The 20000-nt window shown below is 57.6% G+C and overlaps 1 protein-coding gene and 1 long non-coding RNA gene across 2 annotated transcripts in view; both read right to left on the reverse strand.

The window, feature by feature from the left end:
- Positions 1-10207: 10207 nt before the first annotated feature.
- On the reverse strand, positions 10208-12778 carry LOC122674794. Its single transcript, XR_006335037.1, has 2 exons — positions 12533-12778; positions 10208-11053 (listed from the first exon to the last, which is right to left on the reverse strand). It is a non-coding gene; the product is annotated as an uncharacterized LOC122674794 (long non-coding RNA).
- Positions 12779-17605: 4827 nt separating this feature from the next.
- LOC122673944 (collagen alpha-1(III) chain-like) overlaps positions 17606-20000 on the reverse strand; it is a 3577-nt gene continuing 1182 nt past the window's right edge. The window contains exons 2-5 of the mRNA XM_043871825.1: positions 19155-20000; positions 18529-18675; positions 17914-18262; positions 17606-17800 (exon numbers count right to left, since the gene is read on the reverse strand). The exon at positions 19155-20000 is cut by the window's right edge and continues 217 nt beyond it. Coding sequence (XP_043727760.1) covers positions 17606-17800; positions 17914-18262; positions 18529-18675; positions 19155-20000 — 1537 coding nt within the window. The remainder of the gene's footprint in view (positions 17801-17913; positions 18263-18528; positions 18676-19154) is intronic.

Below are 20000 nucleotides of genomic sequence, written 5' to 3' on the forward strand. Positions count from 1 at the left end.
ACATGAAGGGGAGTGTATGTGTGTGTGTGTGTGCGCGCGCGCGCGCGCATGGGGTGTGCGTCTTTTGTTTTGCACACACCATGCACGCACGCACGCGCGCGCACACACACACACACACACACAGGGGTACCTTCAACATGAAGGTGTGTGTGTGTGTGTGTGTGTGTGTGTGTGTGTGTGTGTGTGTGTGTGTGCGCACATGGTGTGTGCGTCTTTTGTTTGTGCTGTTGCTGTACGGTGCTTTTCCCAAAAGAGCCGTCGTCGGGGTCACAAAAGGGGTTTCTCCTGGTACGTGGAAAGGGGGTGATAGGGACCGGGGTGATGGCGTGTGTGGCGTGGCCCACTTGGACGCCGGGCCGCCGGAGCTCCGGGTCGACCAGCGGGCCGGGGCCCCACTTGGCCTCTGGGCCGAGGGAGCGGCGGGTCGACCAGCTGGCCCGGCTTTGCTTGGCTTTGTCGCAATGGGCTGTTGTATGGCCTTGCGTTCCCGGGTCGCATTGACCTTGGCGGCCGGAGTCGCCAGTACGACCCGTTCTCTGGCATTTGCGTTTTCTTTTTAAGATGCGTTGAGTTTTCTCATTGCGGTTATGTGGGTGATGGGTGTGTGCCTTTCCTTTTTGTTTCACTGCCATAATATGGAGGGGTGCTTTCAACATGAAGGGGAGTGTATGTGTGTGTGTGCGCGCGCGCGCGCATGGGGTGTGCGTCTTTTGTTTTGCACACACCATGCACGCACGCACGCGCGCGCACACACACACACACACAGGGGTACCTTCAACATGAAGGTGTGTGTGTGTGTGTGTGTGTGTGTGTGTGTGTGTGTGTGTGTATGTGTGTGTGCGCACATGGTGTGTGCGTCTTTTGTTTGTGCTGTTGCTGTACGGTGCTTTTCCCAAAAGAGCCGTCGTCGGGGTCACAAAAGGGGTTTCTCCTGGTACGTGGAAAGGGGGTGATAGGGACCGGGGTGATGGCGTGTGTGGCGTGGCCCACTTGGACGCCGGGCCGCCGGAGCTCCGGGTCGACCAGCGGGCCGGGGCCCCACTTGGCCTCTGGGCCGAGGGAGCGGCGGGTCGACCAGCTGGCCCGGCTTTGCTTGGCTTTGTCGCAATGGGCTGTTGTATGGCCTTGCGTTCCCGGGTCGCATTGACCTTGGCGGCCGGAGTCGCCAGTACGACCCGTTCTCTGGCATTTGCGTTTTCTTTTTAAGATGCGTTGAGTTTTCTCGTTGCGGTTATGTGGGTGATGGGTGTGTGCCTTTCCTTTTTGTTTCACTGCCATAATACGGAGGGGTACTTTCAACATGAAGGGGTGGGGGGGTGTGCATGTTGTGTGCGTCTTTTGTTTTGCACACACCATGCGCGCACACACACACACAGGGGTACCTTCAATATGAAGGGGTGTGGGTGTGTGTGTGTGTGTGTGTGTGTTGTGTGTGTGCGCGCGTGCGTGCGCGTGCGTGCGTGCGTCTTTTGTTTGTCCTGTTGCTGTACGGGGCTTTTCCCAAAAGAGCCGTCGTCGGGGTCACAAAAGGTGTTTCTCCTGGTATGCTGAAAGGTGGTGACAGGGACCGGGGTGACGGCGAGGTATTTCTCGGCGCGGGTGCTCGCGCCGCCTGACATTGGCCTGCGGTCCCCCTCTGATGGGAGAGCATTCCGCTGCCCCGTGGGTGGGAAGTCAAGAATCTTTCTCCCTCCCGTCCCCTCTCCTCCCGTCCGTCCGGTCGTCGTACCTCACCCAGGGACTTTCTGCAGAAGTGTTGTCGCGTCCCGTTCTCCTGTCCGCGTCGGTGACTGAGCGTAGAAATGTGCACTAGGACGGACCCTGTCTGGCAATGAGTCCCCGCCGGTCGCCCCCGGAGCTCCCGTGCTGCGGCCGCCGGCTCTCTCGACAGCTGCCTGTCAGTTGCTCTTTTAGATGGTCCGGCGGGGGGCGGTCCGCCGGGCCGCCCGCCCCAACTCTTGAATGAATGCCCTCGGGCTGTGGAAGGAGGCTGCGTGGGAGGGGCACCTTGGGCCAGAGGTCACGGGGGAGGGTGGACGGCTAGCCAGTTCAAGAAACTTGCTTGATTGGGAGAGCAGGTGTTTGGACTCAAGTGGAATGGGCTTTTCCTCCTTTTTGGCCTTGTCACTTGGCATGGGGGGGATCTCCCTTCTCCCGCCAAGAGTTTCAAACAAAGACACGAGAGATCACCCGGATCCACTCACTCCGGTCAGGTTCAGAGCCAGAACGGCAAGGATCGAAGCTCTCCTGGTGACACCCAACCGCCTGCCCGCCAACTCGGAACACACTCCCCGGTCTGCCTGCCAAAGACAAGTGGCTGGATGGTGTTTGAGGGGAGGGTGGCAGATTCACGTTTCATGGGAGTGGTCTTGATCAACGGAGGTGATGAGCTCAGAAAAACACAAGCCCAGCCAAATGTTCAGGAGGGTGTCCATGCGTGTTGGTTGTTTTTGGCCTGACTCTGTGTCTCTGACCGCACCACCCAAAGGCACGCATCCCCGATTCTGTCTCTGTGTGTGTGTGTGTCTGTCTCTGTCTCTGTCTCTGTCTCTGTCTCTGTCTCTGTCTCTCTCTCTCTCTCTCTCTCTCTCTGACTGTGTTGTCCTTTGCATGACTGTGTGTGTGTCTGCCCCCGCGCGCCCCACACACACACACCTGGCACCCGTACACAACACACACACACGCCCCCGCACACCACACAAGCAACACATTGTGCACACCACAGACACACCCCACGCGTGACCCCCACACACAGCGGCCCCACACCACCCACGTCGCACACCACCCACCCCACCTCTCTCTGCTGTCCTTTCTGTGCGGCTAGGGGCAGAGTGTGGGGTGTGTGGGAGATATTCGTGGGGTGTCTGGGGTGTGCCTGTCACTGGTGCGGGTGGGAGGGGCCGTGGGCAGATACACACACACACACACACACACACACACACACACCCTCTGACTGGGTTGTCCTTTGCCTGGGTGTGTCTCTGCCCGCCCCTTCTCGCACCCTCAGGCACACACCCACAGGCATACCCCACACACCCTGGCCCCCCCCCCCCACACACACCAACCCCCCCCACACACACATACTCTCTGTGTTGTCCGTGGTGGGTGGGGGAGTGTGTGGCCGGGGCGTGAGCGAGTGGGGCGTGTGTGGCTATGCAGAGACACAGCCAGGCAAAGGACAACACAAGTAAGTGGTGCGTGCGTGAGTGTGTGTGTGTGTGTGTGGCTGTGTCTCTCTGCCCGCCCCGTCTCACTCGCACCACCCTGAGGCACACCCCCACACACCCCACACATACTCTCACACACCCCACCCCCACATACCACACACACACCCACAACACAGCACAGTGCCCCCACACACGCAACACCTGTGCATGCCACAGACACGCCACGCCACACCACACCACACCCACTGTGTGTGTGTGTGTGTGTGTGTGTGTGCTCCTGTTCCTCGTTTGCTTTCTCCTTCCCTTCCTCGTCGTCCCTCTGCCCCTCCCCTCCCTCCCTCCACCTTCACAGGACAGGAGTGCCTTTAGATGAGTTAATACACCCTTGACATGATTTCTACAGTCTGACCTGTCCCTCGCTGCAGACGAGCAAACCGACAACAACTGAAAGCAATGGTGTTTGCCACTTGGGGCATACCTTCCACAGGCTCCAGTGATTGACACGCCACCCACTTCCCCGAGCCAATCCTAGGAGCCTTCACCCAAGGCTCTTGCAGACATTCTTCACATCTGTCAGTCCTTCCAAGTCACCCGCCATCATCAGGCGAGGTGTAGAGAACCGATGGAAAAACTGGAGGAATGACTTCTTCCATGGGGTGGGAGGAAATGAGGAAGGAGTAGGATGCTAAAGGTGGGATGCCTGACTTCTTGACGAAGCGAGGATCGATCGGGGTGGGGGTGGGAAGAGGGGCAGGACTGTCAACTTAGGAGGTCCGGTTAACACGTTGCACATATAAATGGTACATCAAGACAATCAAACAAGCACCCCATCAAAGTGCTTACAGGGCAGGTAGTAAAAAAAAAAAAAAAAAAACAAAACAAAACAAAAAAACACAAAAAACAAGCACCCCACTATGCAGCCCAGGAGAGTGTAGACTTATGACTTTGCATTAACCTCTAAGGGGAAAGAATCTGAAAACCTGACGCGACGAACACGACTTTGTAAACCCACTCGATACTTCATTGCTGCCATAAGGGTGGTGTCATTTGCATATCTCAGGGGATTGGTACTTCTCCGGGCAACCTCGATTCCAGCTTGTGCTTCATCCCACCCAGCGTTTCTCATGATGTGTACTCACTCAGCATGTAAGCTGGATAAGCAGGGTGACAACATATACAGCCTTGATGGACTCCTTTCCCTATTTGGAACCACTCTGTTGTGTTCCATGTCTACTTGTGACCTGCAGAAATACCGGGGTTTTGTTTGTTTGTGTTTTGTTTTGTTTTGTTTTTTTAATTCCCTAACCTGAATGAAACAGCAAGAGAGACAGAGAGAAGAGGGAGGGGGAGGGGGAGGGGGACGGGGAGGGGGAGGGGGAGCGGGTGGGCTAAGTAAGTAAATAAATAAATATAAATAAATAAATAAGAAAAGGACCCTACCGTTCACTCTGTTGCTTTCCACACACAAAGCAAAAACAGAGGACCCAAAGGACACAATGTTTACAATGTGAATTTTGAAAGAGGGACATCCCCTTTGGTCACTTCATACACTACCCCTATCAGCAGGATGCAATCGTTTCTGTTTTTCCCTCTACCTGGTCCTTCCAGACTTCAGAAGCTCTCAGCGAGGGTTCTTATCGCCTTGGCGATAGAGTGATTTTTTCCACACGTTCCTTAGGGGCCCGGAGGATGTTTCCGTGAAGCGGGGGATACACACTTCTGGATAGGAGAGTCCTGTGCTACGTGTGGTTTGTTCCTTTCTTTGCGTGTGGCTCTTCACCCGAGAGGGGGACTGGGTCCTGAAGTTTTCCGAGTGGCCTCCGATATCTGGGGGCAACCCTCTCTGGGGGGAAACATGTCCCATGTTCTCTTGCCCTGCTGACGGAGAACTCAAAAGGCCCTGTGCCTGAAGCCCTGCGGATGGAAGCTAGAGGACTTGGTGAACATTTCTGACAGAGCTTCCCCGCTGGCTCACACAGTCTAGAGTCTGCGTGCCATGTCTCTGACTGCCTGCACCCACAGGCGCACCCCACACACCCATGCTGCACACACACACGGCCCCACGTGGCACCCGTACCCAGCACACACACACACACCACACATCCCCACACACGCAACACACCTGTGCACACCACAGACACACCCCACGTATACCCACAGACACCACACGCGTACCCGCACACACCACACACACACCCTCCCCCCACACACCACACACACCGGCCTCACACCACCCACTCACCCACCCACTCACTCACTCACTCACTCACTCACTCACTCACTCACTCCCTCCCTCCCTCTGACTGTGTTGTCCTTTCTGTGTGGGGGTGGGCCTGCGGGGGGTGGGGGGGGCGGTGTGTGTGTGTGTGTGGGGGTAGGCGTGGGGTGTGTGGGAAGTTCCTGTCGCTGGTTCGGGCGTGAGGTGCCGTGGGCAGATACACACACACACACACACACACGCACACGCACACACACACACACACACACACACTCTGGGTTGTCCTTTGCCTGGCTGTGTCTCTGCCCGCCCCCTCTCAAATTCGCACCACTGACAGGCACACCCCACACACACCACACACACAACACCTGCGCACGCCACACAGACACACCACACCACACACACACACACACACACACACGCTGTGTTGTCCTCTGCCTGGCTGTGTCTCTCTGCCCGCCCTCTCTCACACTCGCACCACCCTGAGGCACACACCACACGCATCCCCACACCCCCTGCTCCCCCCCCCCGCCCCCACACACACTCTGTGTTGTCCTTTGCGTGTGTGGTGTGGGGCGCGGGTGTGGGGGGGATTGTGGTGGGGGGGGTGTGGGTGCGGGGAGTGCGGGGTGAGTGTGGGTGCGGGGAGCGCGGGGTGTGTGGGTATGCGTGGGATGTGCCTCCGGGTGTTGCGAGTGTGAGAGCGGGCGGGCAGAGGGACACAGCCAGACACACACCCATGCACACACTCTGTGTTGTTCTTTGCCTGGCTGTGTCTCTCTGCCCGCCCCCTCTCACACTCGCACCACCCGGAGGCACACCCCACACACCCCACGCATATCCACACACACACTACGCCCCCACACACCACACACGACACACTCCCCCCCACACACCACACACGCAACACCTGCGCATGCCACAGACACACCACACCACACCACACCACACACACACACACACTGTGTGTGTGTTCGTGTTCGTGTTCCTCGCTTTCTCCTTCCCTTCCTCATTGTCCCTCTGCCCCTCCCGCCCCTCCCTCCACCTTCACAGGACAGGAGTGCCTTTAAGATGAGCCTGCCTGTTGTTAATACACCCTTGACATGAAGATTTCTACACTCTGACCTGTCACGCCTGTAACCTGGGGGGTGGTCAAACCTCCTTGGTACGCTAGGTATATAGCTTTCTCCGTGGAAGGTGGAAGCCTTCCTTCCGTCCCTCGCTGCAGACGAGCAAACCGACAACAACTGAAAGCAACGGTGTTTGCCACTTGGGGCATACCTTCCACAGTCTCTAGTGATTGACACGCCACCCACTTCCCCGAGCCAATCCTAGGAGCCTTCACCCAAGGCTCTTGCAGACATTCTTCACATCTGTCAGTCCTTCCAAGTCACCCGCCATCATCAGGCGAGGTGTAGAGAACCGATGGAAAAACTGGAGGAATGACTTCTTCCATGGGGTGGGAGGAAATGAGGAAGGAGTAGGATGCTAAAGGTGGGATGCCTGACTTCTTGACGAAGCGAGGATCGATCGGGGTGGGGGGGGGGGCAGGACTGTGAACTCAGGAGGTCCGGTTGAACACGTGCACATATAAATGGTACATCAAGACAATCAACAAGCACCCCATCAAAGTACTTACAGGGCAGGTAGTAAAACAAACAAACAAACAAACAAAACACACACACACACACACACAAAAACAAGCACCCCACTATGCAGCCCAGGAGAGTGTAGACTTATGACTTTACATTAACCTCTAAGGGAAAAGAATCTGAAAACCTGACGCGACGAACACGACTTTGTAAACCCACTCGATACTTCATTGCTGCCATAAGGGTGGTGTCATTTGCATATCTCAGGGGATTGGTACTTCTCCGGGCAACCTCGATTCCAGCTTGTGCTTCATCCCACCCAGCGTTTCTCATGATGTGTACTCACTCAGCATGTAAGCTGGATAAGCAGGGTGACAACATATACAGCCTTGATGGACTCCTTTCCCTATTTGGAACCACTCTGTTGTGTTCCATGTCTACTTCTAACTGTTGCTTCCTGACCTGCAGAAATACCGGGTTGTTGTTGTTGTTGTTTGTTTGCTTGCTTGCTTGCTTGCTTTGTTTTGTTTTGTTCTGTTTTTTAATTCCCTAACCTGAATGAAAAGCGAGAGAGACAGAGAGAAGACGGAGGGATGGGCGGGCGGGCTAAGTAAATAAATAAATAAAAATAAAATAAATAAGGAAAGGACCCTACCGTTCAATCTGTTGCTTTCCACACACAAAGCAAAAACAGAGGACCCAAAGGACACAATGTTTACAATGTGAATTTTGAAAGAGGGACATCCCCTTTGGTCACTTCATACACTACCCCTATCAGCAGAATGCAATCGTTTCTGTTTTTCCCTCTACCTGGTCCTTCCAGACTTCAGAAGCTCTCAGCGAGGGTTCTTATCGCCTTGGCGATAGAGTGATTTTTTTCCACACGTTCCTTAGGGGCCCGGAGGATGTTTCCGTGAAGCGGGGGATACACACTTCTGGATAGGAGAGTCCTGTGCTACGTGTGGTTTGCTCTTTTCTTTGCGTGTGGCTCTTCACCCGAGAGGGGGACTGGGTCCTGAAGTTTTCCGAGTGGCCTCCGATATCTGGGGGCAACCCTCTCTGGGGGGAAACATGTCCCATGTTCTCTTGCCCTGCTGACGGAGAACTCAAAAGGCCCTGTGCCTGAAGCCCTGCGGATGGAAGCTAGAGGACTTGGTGAACATTTCTGACAGAGCTTCCCCGCTGGCTCACACGGTCAAGAGTCTGCCTGCGATGCAGGAGACCCGGGTTCCATCCCCGGGCCAGGAAGGTCTCCTGGAGAAGGACATGGCAACCCGCTCCAGTACCCAACTCTGACGTCTAGACATCTCCTTGACTGACTCCCCCTCCACCGACTGGTTTCGAATGAATCCACTCCAGGGATGAACCGGTGTGTTTCCTTGCTTTCCCTACAAGTGCCTCTGAGGAAAAAAATTACCTGATTGCTTGCACCCCAGGCCTGCTTTCCCGAACCTGTCTGTGGACCTCACAGCCTCCTGAGAGGAGATACGATAACTGTTTCACTGAATGGAGGATCTGTGCTCAGAAACTCTTTCCACGACATGGAGGCCCGTACTAACTAACCTATTTGGTCCTTCCCTCGTTCCTTCCTTCTTTCCTTCTGGATTTGTTGTTGTTGTTGTTGTTCCCCCCTTTCTCCCCCCCCCCCTTTTTTTTTGGGGGGGGGGGACTTCTCTCTCAGGTCCATGCACACGCACACGCGCCGTTTCTCACGTACACGCGTACATGCATGCACTCACACACACAGTCACCAGTTCAGCTTTTCATGGGTTTCAGGGAAGTGTCAGAGGAGGGAACTGCTGGGGTCCGGAGCAGGCCGCCCACCCCACCCCACCCCACCCCACCTCACATGAACCTCCATGTCCTGTGGAGTGTTTTGGACTCAAGTGACTTAAGAACCAAGAACCGGCCAGCGCCAGAGGAACGCTCCGCCCCTCCCTCCTTCTCTGTCTCTCTGAAGGCAGGCAGGAATGAAAACCTCCTTCCACGGAGGAAGATGTCAAGTGATGATGGCTGCTTGGACGCACGTCCGTGATCCTCACATGCATGAGTGGGGTTTCCTGGGTTACGAAAAGGAAGAGACTTCTTTGGCCTGACACAAGGCGAAGTTTGTCCCTCAGCCTCCCGCCCCACCCCCCCCCCCCAGCCCCCTTCCTCCGCGCGGTGCCCAAGGGGCAGCCTCAAGGTGGGGAAATGGAGAAATGGGGGTGGGGCGGATCACCATTCAATAGAGAGAAGCTCGAGGCAAAGTCAAAGGCTCTGACTTGACTGGAAAGCTTTCTGCATTTGAATGAAGCTATCTGACGAGGCCCTGCAGGGGGAGGGTGGGGGTGGGGCCCACAGACAATAGCCCCTGCCTGCCTGCCTGCCTGCCTGCCTGCCGGGCTGAGGAGGCCCTCTGGCGGCGGTGGCGGGGCCATGCCCCCGACTCCTGCAACTCGGTCCCCTCAAGGAAACTTCTGGGGTGACTCCCTTGTCCAGGGAGTCATCAAAGTTGGCCTGTTTCTGAAAAAGGCCCGAGTCACAGCTGTGACAGAGTCCCTGGATCTCTTCTTGACACATGGATTGACCTGCACCCTCCCATCCTGTCAGATCCTTTGGACACTCTCAAAGAGGTCTTTGGCCTGGGCCAGAAAACAAGCCAAGATAAACAAATACGTTTTTGTCTGTTTTTTTTTTTTTTTTTTTTTTGAACAGGGCGAAAACGATGCAGGGCCGTGGATCAGAGAGAAACTTGCTCCTCTCACACGCGTGAAGGCAGGAAGTTCTCAGCGGGAGAGAACCTGCCTTCACTTTTCACTTCTCAGGGGGACCTGGACCGGTCCCCTCGCCTCGCACGCCCCCAACCCCTAGCCCAGCTCTACACCACCACCACCACCACCACCACCACCACCACCACCACCACCACCCCCCCCCCCCGTCTCGTCTCCCCAACGTCAGCCCCACTCCCACCCCCACCCTCCGGCCACCGAGGGGGCCCCGTGGAGGGGTGGCCATGGCCTTCTCAGCCCCTGTTCTGAGATGTCACTTGGGAAACCGCTCTAGGCCGAGATGCCAGATTGCTGCCCTGCTGCTTCGTGTCCGTCTCCATCAGCCATGCCCAAAAGGCACGTGAAATAATGGACAGCAAATAGTGCACCCAGAAAACACAGAATGATCCTCCTGAACACCGCACAGCCATTTTTCTGGATCCACATAGAGGTCGTTGATATCCCCGCTTGATGCATGAATAGTATTTACACAGACTCGATTTATTTTCGCTTTGATTGGGGGTGCCCTATCCAGAGAGATCACGCGGGTCCGAAAGCAAACCCAGAACAGAGCAGAACAGAACCAAAACCACAGCCAAGTCGAGGGAGTGCTGAACCAGAGGAGCTCACAGAGCCTACGAGGTGTCCCAGATTGTGAAGGAGCGTTTGTGCTCACGTATCTATGTGGAGGTCTGAAGGGTCACTCGCCAGCGATGCAGATGTCATGCGAGTGGCCGGAGATGTTTCTCCATAGGATCTCTTGGGATGTCGCACGCAGGCAGGGTGCCTGGTGCAGGGGCACCCTGGGAGGTCCGATCCCCCGAAAAGTTGGCATGTGGGGCGCAGGCAAGCACACAACGTTTTCTTGCAGGGAGGGCCGAGCGAGGAGAATTCAGGGGTCCATACCTCCAAGCCCCCAGCTGCTGCTGCTGCTGCTGCTTCTTCTGCTTCTTCTTGTTTTTTTGTTTTTGTTTTTTTTTTTTTTTTCCTGCCCCAAGCTTCTTGAAAGGGTTCCACGTAGCATTCTGAAAGGTCAGGTGATGGAGGGACAGGGTTCGTGGTTGCAAACGTCTGGCTGTAGGAATTCTTTGTCTTTGGTGACTGTTCACCACGTGGGTCAGGTCATGAGGTTCCTATACCCCTTCCACGGGACAGATGTTCACTGGGGGAGTGGGAAGGGTCCACACTCCTGTTCCCACTGCTCCCCTCCGTGAACTGGAGTGCGAATCTAGATGGGCCTCTGACGACACACATCGCCGGGTTACATCACGCCGGTTTGGCCTTCGGTTCTCACAAACTGGCACTCTTGCTGCTTCTCGAAGTGTCCTAGAGAAGAAGACATCGGATTCCACATTAGATCAGCTTCTTTGACTAGCGAAGGCACAACAGCCACAACAAGCGGGATGGATAAACACAGAAGTTGGTTTCCTTCGGACTATGGAGCGTGCATGTGTGTGTGTGTGTGAGAGAGAGAGACAGACAGAGAGAGAGAGAGAGGCAGAGAGAGGCAGAGAGAGAGAGAGAGAGAGAGAGAGAGAGAGAGAGAGAGAGAGAGAGAGAGAGAGAGAGAGAGGGAGAGAGAGAGAGAGAGAGAGAGAGAGAGAGAGAGAGAGAGAGAGAGAGAGAGATGCCTTTGTGGTTCTAAGGCAAGCACTGAGGAGTTGAGACTTTCTTTAACGAACATATTTTCCTTCATTTCAGTCGTGATGGTCCAATGATTTGGATGACAACATTTCATGTTTCAGGGTAGATGATTTTAGAAGGCTGTGAAGGGACTTCCCTGCCTGGTGGCCCAGTGGTTAAGAATCCACCTGCCGATGAGGCAGGGGACAGGGTGTTTTCGATCGATCCCCGATCAGGGAAGATGCCACTGGGCTCCGGGCAGGTTCGATACAAACCTATAGAACGGACAATGCCAGGCAGGCGTGAAGGCGAGGGCAGACGGGGGACTCTGGACGAGGATGACTGACACTGACGTCTCCGTGTAGGTGGGTTGTGGCCGGCACACTCCTCTGGGGCAGGATGTTCCTAAGACCGTTGCGGGAGGAGCAGGGGACCTAAGGGAACTCTCTGTCCTCTCTGCTCCATTTTGCCCCCGGAACCCTAATCTGCTCAAAGAGAGGATTCAGCCTATGGAAAGACAAACTCACATGTGAGTGAACCTCCTTTCTAGTTCACTTGAATTCTGAAAGCGTGACGGTCAGATTCACTCAACTCTCTGGATGTCTGTTCTTCCTGAGATCCCGGCCTATTCACTGGAAGAACACATGGAGCCGGATGAGATCTCCCTCTGCACGGCGGCTCCAGTGTGCACACATTTCAATGGCTACGGCTTGTGGACATCGCACCGAGAGCCTAACCCCGGTGTTTCAGACGCCTGTTTCTACAATGGCTGAACAGTTCTAACTGCGGGAAGCCCAAAATTTGCCCCTGCCTGTTCGATCTGCAGGGACTCTGCAAAGAAAGAACACACGTGCCCGGTCTCATGACCGATCCCCTTTTTCAGAGCTAGCCTGGCGTGTGATCTGTTTTCCAGGCCATAGGCACGCACTGGCACTGGGGAGTTGTGTTCCCCCTCTCCCCCCCCCCCCCCCCCGGCCTCCTCCTCCTCCTCTCTGCCCCCACCCTTCCCTTCCCTTCCCCCCACATGCACGCTCCCTCACCCCCACCCCCGCCCCGCCTGGGCCCGGCCCGTCCAGGTCTCCCCCACCCGTGGAAAAGGCCAGGAAGAAATGGTCCCAGAACGACGCAGCCGAGAAACAGTGGAAGTCCACTTGGATGCGGTTAGGAAACACCTGAGCATACCTAGGCCGACACTGCCACCGTGTGGGATGAGAGGCCAGTGAGAGGAGAAGCTCAAGAGTTCAGAGGAGGAGGAAGAGGAAGAGGAAGAGGAGCAGGAGGGAGGCAGGCGGCGGTGGGGGGAGGGGAGGGACAGGCTGAAGCTGTCTCAGGGCGATGACGTGGGTGAAAACGTCCCCCTTCAGAAGGGCGCTCCGAAGAGAGAGTTCCGGCGGGACCTTGAGAGCACACAGGGCTTCGTTTTGGAGGCTGACCTTAAAGCTGGGAGTGGGGGTGGGGGAGGGAATCATCCAGACATACGAAAGACACCAGGCCGGGAAGGCAAGACAGATTCTTTACAGAAGTGAATCGGATGCTTTTCTGTCAGTGTGTTCCATAATCAGACTATCATGGAAATCCATCCATCCACCCATCCATCCATCCATCCATCCACCCATCCATCCACCCATCCACCCACCCATCCACCCATCCATCCATCCATCCATCCATCCATCCATCCATCCATCCATCCATCCATCCACCCACCCACCCACCCACCCACCCACCCACCATCGTTTCGCTCCTTTTCTGTTCTCTACATTTTTAATGGCGAGTGAGTGAGAGAGTCTTTCAATGGTTTGGTAGGATTTTTGAATGTCATGTCGTAGGACCATGGTACTTTTCAGCCATGGATGAACGTGACGGCTTCTTTTTTCAGCTTCAGCTTTCAGGGTTATCCTGAACTGCCTCCCCAAGTGAGGCCTGTGTGTCCCTGTGTGCTGGAGGAAGGACACTTGTGCTATCCACATCTTCATCTTGGACTGGACAAAACCACCGTTGGGAATGTGTTCCTTGGCTTCGTTTCCTTTCCCTATGGCACTGACCTGACCGTCCTGTCCACTCTTTGGATCCTTTATCTCCCTCTCCCCCTCAAGGCACTTGGTCCTTTTCTTCCTCCTCCTCCTCCTGCTCCTGCTCCTGCTCCTCCTCCTCCTCCTCACCCTAGTTTCTCTCCCCCACCCCTCTCAGTCCCACTCTTCTCAAATTGACGTCTAACTGACTGACAACGTTTTCTTTTGCCTGCCTTCCTTCCTCCCTTCCTCCCTCCCTTCCTTCCTTCCTTCCTTCTTTCCTTGTTTTGGTTTTGTTCCTGTTGTTGTTCCCCCATTAATTTTCAGGTGTACAGACGATGTTTCAGTGTAGCGCAGGAAGGACACAGCGATCACCAGGATACATCTCGTGAGTGACTGTCCGTCACCACTTGGTGTCACGGCAGATGGCATTTGGTGTCATGACGTGCCCGTGACTCACTGATTTCATCCGTGGAAGGCTGCACCGCTTCGTCTGTCTCCGTCACCAGTGGCACTCACTCACTCTCTCCCCTTCCCCACCCACCCCCGCCACCGCGTCACCCCCTCCCTCCTCTGGCCACCACCCATGTGTTCCTTTATGGTATCTATGCGCCTGCTTCTGATTTGTTCTGTTCTGTTCACGGTGTATCCTTTGGTAGATTCTGCATGGAAACGACTGATCTGAGGTGCTTCATTTAGCATAATAGCCTTTCTAAAGATCTCTCCAAGTTCCTGCAGACTGTGAGATTTTATTCCCTTCTGGTGGTTGAGTCCCATTTGTCTGTGTGTGTGGGGGGGGGGGTGGGTGGGTGGGTGTGGTGTGGTGTGGTGTGTGTGTGTGTGTGTGTGTGTGTGTGTGTGTGTGTGTGTGTGTGTGTGTGTGTGTCTGCATGCGCGTGCGCACACGCGCACCTGAATAGATACAGGTGTAGGCACACAGACAGAGAGTTCTATCATTCTGTTTGTACGGATGTCTACCTAGGTATAGGTGTCGATACCACACATACACACGCGCATATCTTCTTGGTCCCCGCCGTAGGCACTCCGTGGAGTTGCCGGGTTGGGTCGGATGGGGAATCTTTGGTGGAGTGTCCTGAGGGATCCCAGGACTCGTTTCCCTAGTGATGGGGTTTCTCTCTCTGTGAGGTGCCAGGTGATGAGCTCTGATATCTCTGAGTCCGTCAACACTTTTCTCAGCTGCAGGAAAGATGCATTCCATCGATCAGGAGCCACTGTCTTTTGATGTTTCAAACTTGCTGTCGCGATTGCGAGTCCAGCTCCTGGGCCTTTCCCCTCCAAGTTATCGTTGTCCAGATAAACGCCCCGGGGTGCTTCCGTGAGCCCGCCCCCACCCCCAGCTGCCCCAGCCCAGCCCAGCCCAGCCCAGCCCAGCCCCGCCATTGATTTGTCTTCTACCTTGTGCTTCTGAGTGTCTGTCTGTTCTACCTTTATTTTGAATGAAGGTGTCTGTTCGGGCCTCCTGCCGACTTCGCTCATCGGGGATTGTTTCTCTTTTGGAGGTTCAGTTGTCTGACGCCTATATGTATGCACACACGCGCGCACGTAGACATCAACACAGACACATGCGTATGTATGCACATAGGTACATGTACACTGACTAATACGTACGTGTATGCATGCATACGCGTGTGTGTGCATCTATGCACATCAATCTGTGTATATGCACTCTATACACACACTTGCAACTGTACATACGTATATGCGTGTATGTTTACTTACACATACATGTGTGTATATGTATACACATATACAGCCGTACGTCTGTGTGGACGTATATACGCTACATGTAGACGTCTAGGTATGTGTGCATATGTATGTACACACGTGTACATACACGTGTGCATATACACAGGCGGATATGTGTGCATATGTAAGCATGCACGTACGTGTCCGCACATGCGTACACACACACACACACACACACCTGTGCGTATACATCACACGTACACACACATGTGCATCTATATGCGTTTACACGCCCGTGTTTATTTAAATGTAGGTGTGTATATCTATGTATAGGCACATATGAGCATGTGTATTCGTGCGCGTGCATATCCGTGTACGTATGTGTATAGATGCCTGTGCATACGTATATACACGCAAGCATACATGCACACTTTAAACGCCTAGGCATATACGTGCACGCACAGACACATGCGTGTACGTGAGCATGCATGCATGCCCTTCGTACGCGCTTGTTTATACGCATGTGTGCACACGTATATATAGATGCGAATATGTGTCCGTACACATATGTACATGCGTATATGCACATGTGCGCTCTCGCTCTCGCGCTCTCTCTCTCTCTCTCTCTCTCTCTCTCTCTCTCTCTCTCTCCCTCTCTCTCTCTCTCCCTCTCCCTTTCTCTCTCTCTCTCTCTCTCTCTCTCTCTCTCTCTCTCTCTCTGTCTCTCTCTGTCTCTCTCTGTCTCTCTCTGTCTCTCTCTCTCCCCCTCCCTCCCTCCCTCCCTCCCTCTCTCTGACTTTTAAGCTGCCAGAGCAGTTCTACGACTTGACTTTCCTGCCTGGTGGTTTTGTTTCATTTCGTTTCGGTTCTACTTCAAAAAGTTATGCATTCATTGACTTGGCTGTTGTCATGGAGTCCGGGGCTTATTTAGTGGATCCCTATTGACTCGGTCCTCCCCACCACGCCCCTCAACCCCACCCCCGCAGCCCTGCCACCCCAGACCGCCCGGCCGGCCGCCCGCCTTTCCGGTGTTTGTGGCCAGTGATCTTGAAATCCACGTTCTCCTGACCTCAAGTGCACTTTCCCCACCCACCCGCGCTTGCTTGTGTTTGTTGTCTTTGGACTTGGTCACGGTCTCTACCCAGGTTGAGTTTTGTTTTCTCTTGTTGGGGGTCCGAGTGTCTCCTTCGTTTCCTTTCTTGCTCCTGGGTTTGCGTGTCTGTGTCTGTGTCTGCTTTCCAAAGTCCTGCTTTGTTCTCCGAGCAGCGCTTGCCTGGTTGGTTTCACTTTGCCGGTCGGTCCCTTCCTCCCTCCCTCCCTCCCTCCTCCCCTCCCCCCCCCCCCCCCCCCCCCCTCCCTCCCTCCCTCCCTCCCTCTCTCACTCCCTCTTTTGGGGGGAGGGGGTCCGGGGGAGCCCGGGATGTCACTGGTGCCCCTCTCTCGGCCCCCGAGCCCCCGCCGCCGGCGTCTCCGTGGAATGTCCCCCCACCACCCTGGAATCGCGTGGGGGGAGCGCGTCTCCTTCGGGGCAGCCTCCTGAGGAGATAGTTCCCAGCTCCTCTCCCTTCCTCTGCGGCCGGGGTCGCGTCGCGTCGCGTGGCTCGGAGGCGGAGGAGGCTCCGGCCCGAGCTCGGGCGTTTGGGCGGCCGGCGCGGTGGCTCCTCGGCGGCCGGCGACAGCGACCCGTCCTCGGGACGGTCGAGCCGGTTGTCAGGAGCCACCTGGCGGCCGCTTTTATATTGTCCCTCCCCTCCGGAGCTTCGGCGAGACCTTCAGGAGGATTGTGACTCAGCCGCCGGGCCCGAGGCAGTGCTCTCAGAGACGGGCTATGCTGGCGGTGACAGTCCCGGTGACACCGAGGCCTAGGGACGTCCTGCTGTCGCCGGAGATTGGTTCTCTAGGTTTCTGAGGAGGGTGACCGTCGCGGCGCTCCAGATCCGGGCTCTGGGGTGGCCTGGCCGGGTCGACCAGCATCTCCCCGTGCCCCTCCGGCCGTGGAGACGGACCGGCCGGACCCTACCTGGGCCGGACCGCCGAGGTGGGCAGGGAGAGGGTCTTCCCTGCCCGGAGCGCCTGGACTCGGACTCGGCGGTCCTGCCTCCTCCCGGGTCGCCCTCAGGAGCGTTTGCTTCGCCCTCGGCCCCGCTCCGGAGGTGGGGACCGGCCCGGACTGTGGCGTGGAGGTCGGCGGAGGGCGCGGCTGGGTCCGGGCCCTCGGGTTCTCTCTGACCGAGGTGTTTTCCGCGTCGCACTCCGGAGGTGGGGACCCGCCCGCCGGAGTCGTGAGGGGTGACCCGGAGAGGACGGCCGGCGCGGGCGCGTGTGCGGTCCCCCGGTGGGGTCCGGTCGCCTGAGGCGTCTCCCGGCACGCATGCCTTTTCTTTTCTCAAAGTCCCGATAGGTCCGGAGACGTGGATGGACCGGGCCCTGCTTCCGCGGGTGGCCGGGGAGGGCGCGCTCGACCGTTCAGCGTGCCCTCGTGGGTCTCGGTCGTTGGACGCGACTTTTTCTCACCCCTCCCCAACTCCCTGAATCCCGGTCAGTCAGGAGGTGGGTGGGGACCGGCTCGAGCCGTCCTGGGTGCCCTGTGTAGGACGGTCTGGGCCCCGGGCGTGGGCCCTGGTCGGGGCCCGCTCGTCTTGTTGGAGGCGCCCCGCTGACGGTTCTTTCTTCTTTTTTCTTTATGCACGTCGAAGTCAAATCCCCGTTCGGAGACTCGGACGGACCGGTACGCCTACCCGTGTGGGCGAAGCGGGGAGGGAGTCTCCGGCCAGCTCCCTCTCCCTTGGCGTCCGCGCCCCCACTTTTGCCACCACGCGGCCCCCTCTCCCCCCCCCCCAAGTCGACCAGATGGCCCCCGAGAGCTCCAGGCCTGATGTTCATGGGGTAGTGCTGGGGACAGGTGGCCGGGTCAAGGTTCCGGGGTCCCTCCCTGCGAGGCATAGATGGGCCCCGCTGTCGTCTGCTGTCATTTTGTCGCCCAAAATAGGTCTTTTTTGCCACCAGGTAAGTGCTGACACGGTCTCCTTTGGTGTCTGCCGCCGAGGACTTTGGGTCTCTGGATGCACGCGGGGCTCCGGGCCTGTGGGCCGCCAGCTGGCGCCTGGTTCTGCCTTTGCCGCTGGAGCCGCCTGCCTGGGCCTGTGCGCCGGCTCCTGTGTGGCGTGTCTGGCCGACCCAGCTCGTGGTGCCGCGTCTGGGCGACCCGAGGGCGGTGGGGCGAGGCGGTGTGGGTCTTTGGCCCTGTGCTCCCCGCTGCGGGCACCCGGTGGCGGCTGGGACGACCCCTGCCCTGTAGGCTCCGTGCCACGTGTCAGCTGTTCTCCTCCTGGGGTCGTTGGCTGCTCTCGCCTGAGGTGTGAGGTTGTGGGCAGGCGGGGGGGAGGTTGTCGGCGAGGCTTAAAGCGGGCCCCTCCGGTGACTGTCCTCGCCTGTGCCTTCCCCCCCCTCCCCCACACACACCTTGGCTCAACTGATTGATGTGGTGTGGTTGTGCTCTCCCGGGCCGGGCCTAGGCCGTGCCGGACGAGGGACGGGTGTTCCCAGTGAACGTGTCCGCTCTTCTCGGTCTGTCCACGGGGCCCCTCGCCTGTCTTTTCCCCCTTGCCCCTCGGGCAGGGTGAGGAAGGCAGGGGTTGGGGTGTGGCCTCCGGCCCTGACCTTCGGTCTCCCGTCCCCCGCCTTGGGGTGCCTAGTGGGGGCCGTTGGGCTTTGGACACAGCAGATGCGCTTGCTTCGCCTTCCTGGCGTGTGCCCCGCGAGCGGCCCTCCCTGCGGTGGGGAGGGCTGTGCCGCTGCCATGCCGCGTGCCCGTGCTTGGGTGTGTGAGCATGCCTCGTTGGACCCTCGGTGGTGCCCCTGGAGTGCTCCAGGTCGTCCCTCAGGTGCCCGAGGCCGAGTGGTGGTGTCGTTTTCCCTTAACCCTGTGTCCTCCTTGGGTCCCCGCCGCGGTGGTGTGCGTGTGTCCCATGGGGGGGGTCGAGACGGTAAGAGAAGCATTGTGTGCTCCCCTCGTCGTGGCGGCTGACGGATGAGGCCTTGCAGGGGGCCCTGACCGCGCACATGCTCCTGTGTGGTGGTCCGCTTACCTATGCCGCAGACCCCTCCCGCCCAGTTGAGTGGCGGCTCCTGGTGTGCCTCCGTGGGCCCGAAGGAGAGACGATCGGGTGAGGGACGGTGCGCCCTCGGTGAGAAAGCCTTCTCTAGCGATCCGAGAGGGAGCCTTGGGGTACCGGACCCCCCAGCCGCTGCCCCTCCTGAGTGCGCAGTGGCCACTGTGGCGACTGCCAGAGCACGTGGGCAGAACCCCCCCCCCCCGTGGGGAAGGGGGGTGATGGATGCACCGGCCCCGCGGTGGGGCCGTGTGCTGCTTGTTGCCTACTGCGGCCCGCGCCTCCCCCCTCTGAGTTGGGGGAGGGTCCCGCTGGGCCCTGCCGGGTGTCCGGCGAGTGGGGAGCCGTGTGTGCTGTGTTGTGCGCAGCCGGCCCCGTGGTGTGAGCCCAGGGGGAAGGGGGGGGCGTTGGGGTGCGACTGCCTGGTCGGCCCCGGCTCCCCCAGCCCTGCAGCCGTGGTGAGGAGGAGCCTGTCGTGCCCGCCCTCGCCCCTGAGCCGCAGCCGGTGGCGGTGTGGTGGGCCCGGTCGGGGCCGCCCTTGCTCGAGAGTGTGTCCCCAGGATGTTGAGCCTCGGGGTCAGGCTTAGACGGAAGACGGATCTGTTGAGGAAGGATGGATGGATGGATGGAGGAAGGTTGGGTGGACGGCACGCCGGCCCTGGCGGCGGGGCTGGGGTGTGGGGCCCGCTCCAGGGATGGCCAGGAACGGCCGGCGTCCCAGGCGTTGCGGGACCGCCCTCGTGTGTGGGTGGCGGTGGGATCCCGCGCTGGTTTTCCTGGTGGCCCGGCTGTGTCCTGGTGTTTTCTGGTCCCCGGGCGGCG

This window comes from Cervus elaphus, chromosome 18, assembly GCF_910594005.1.
Source record: "Cervus elaphus chromosome 18, mCerEla1.1, whole genome shotgun sequence".
Classification (NCBI taxonomy): domain Eukaryota; kingdom Metazoa; phylum Chordata; class Mammalia; order Artiodactyla; family Cervidae; genus Cervus; species Cervus elaphus.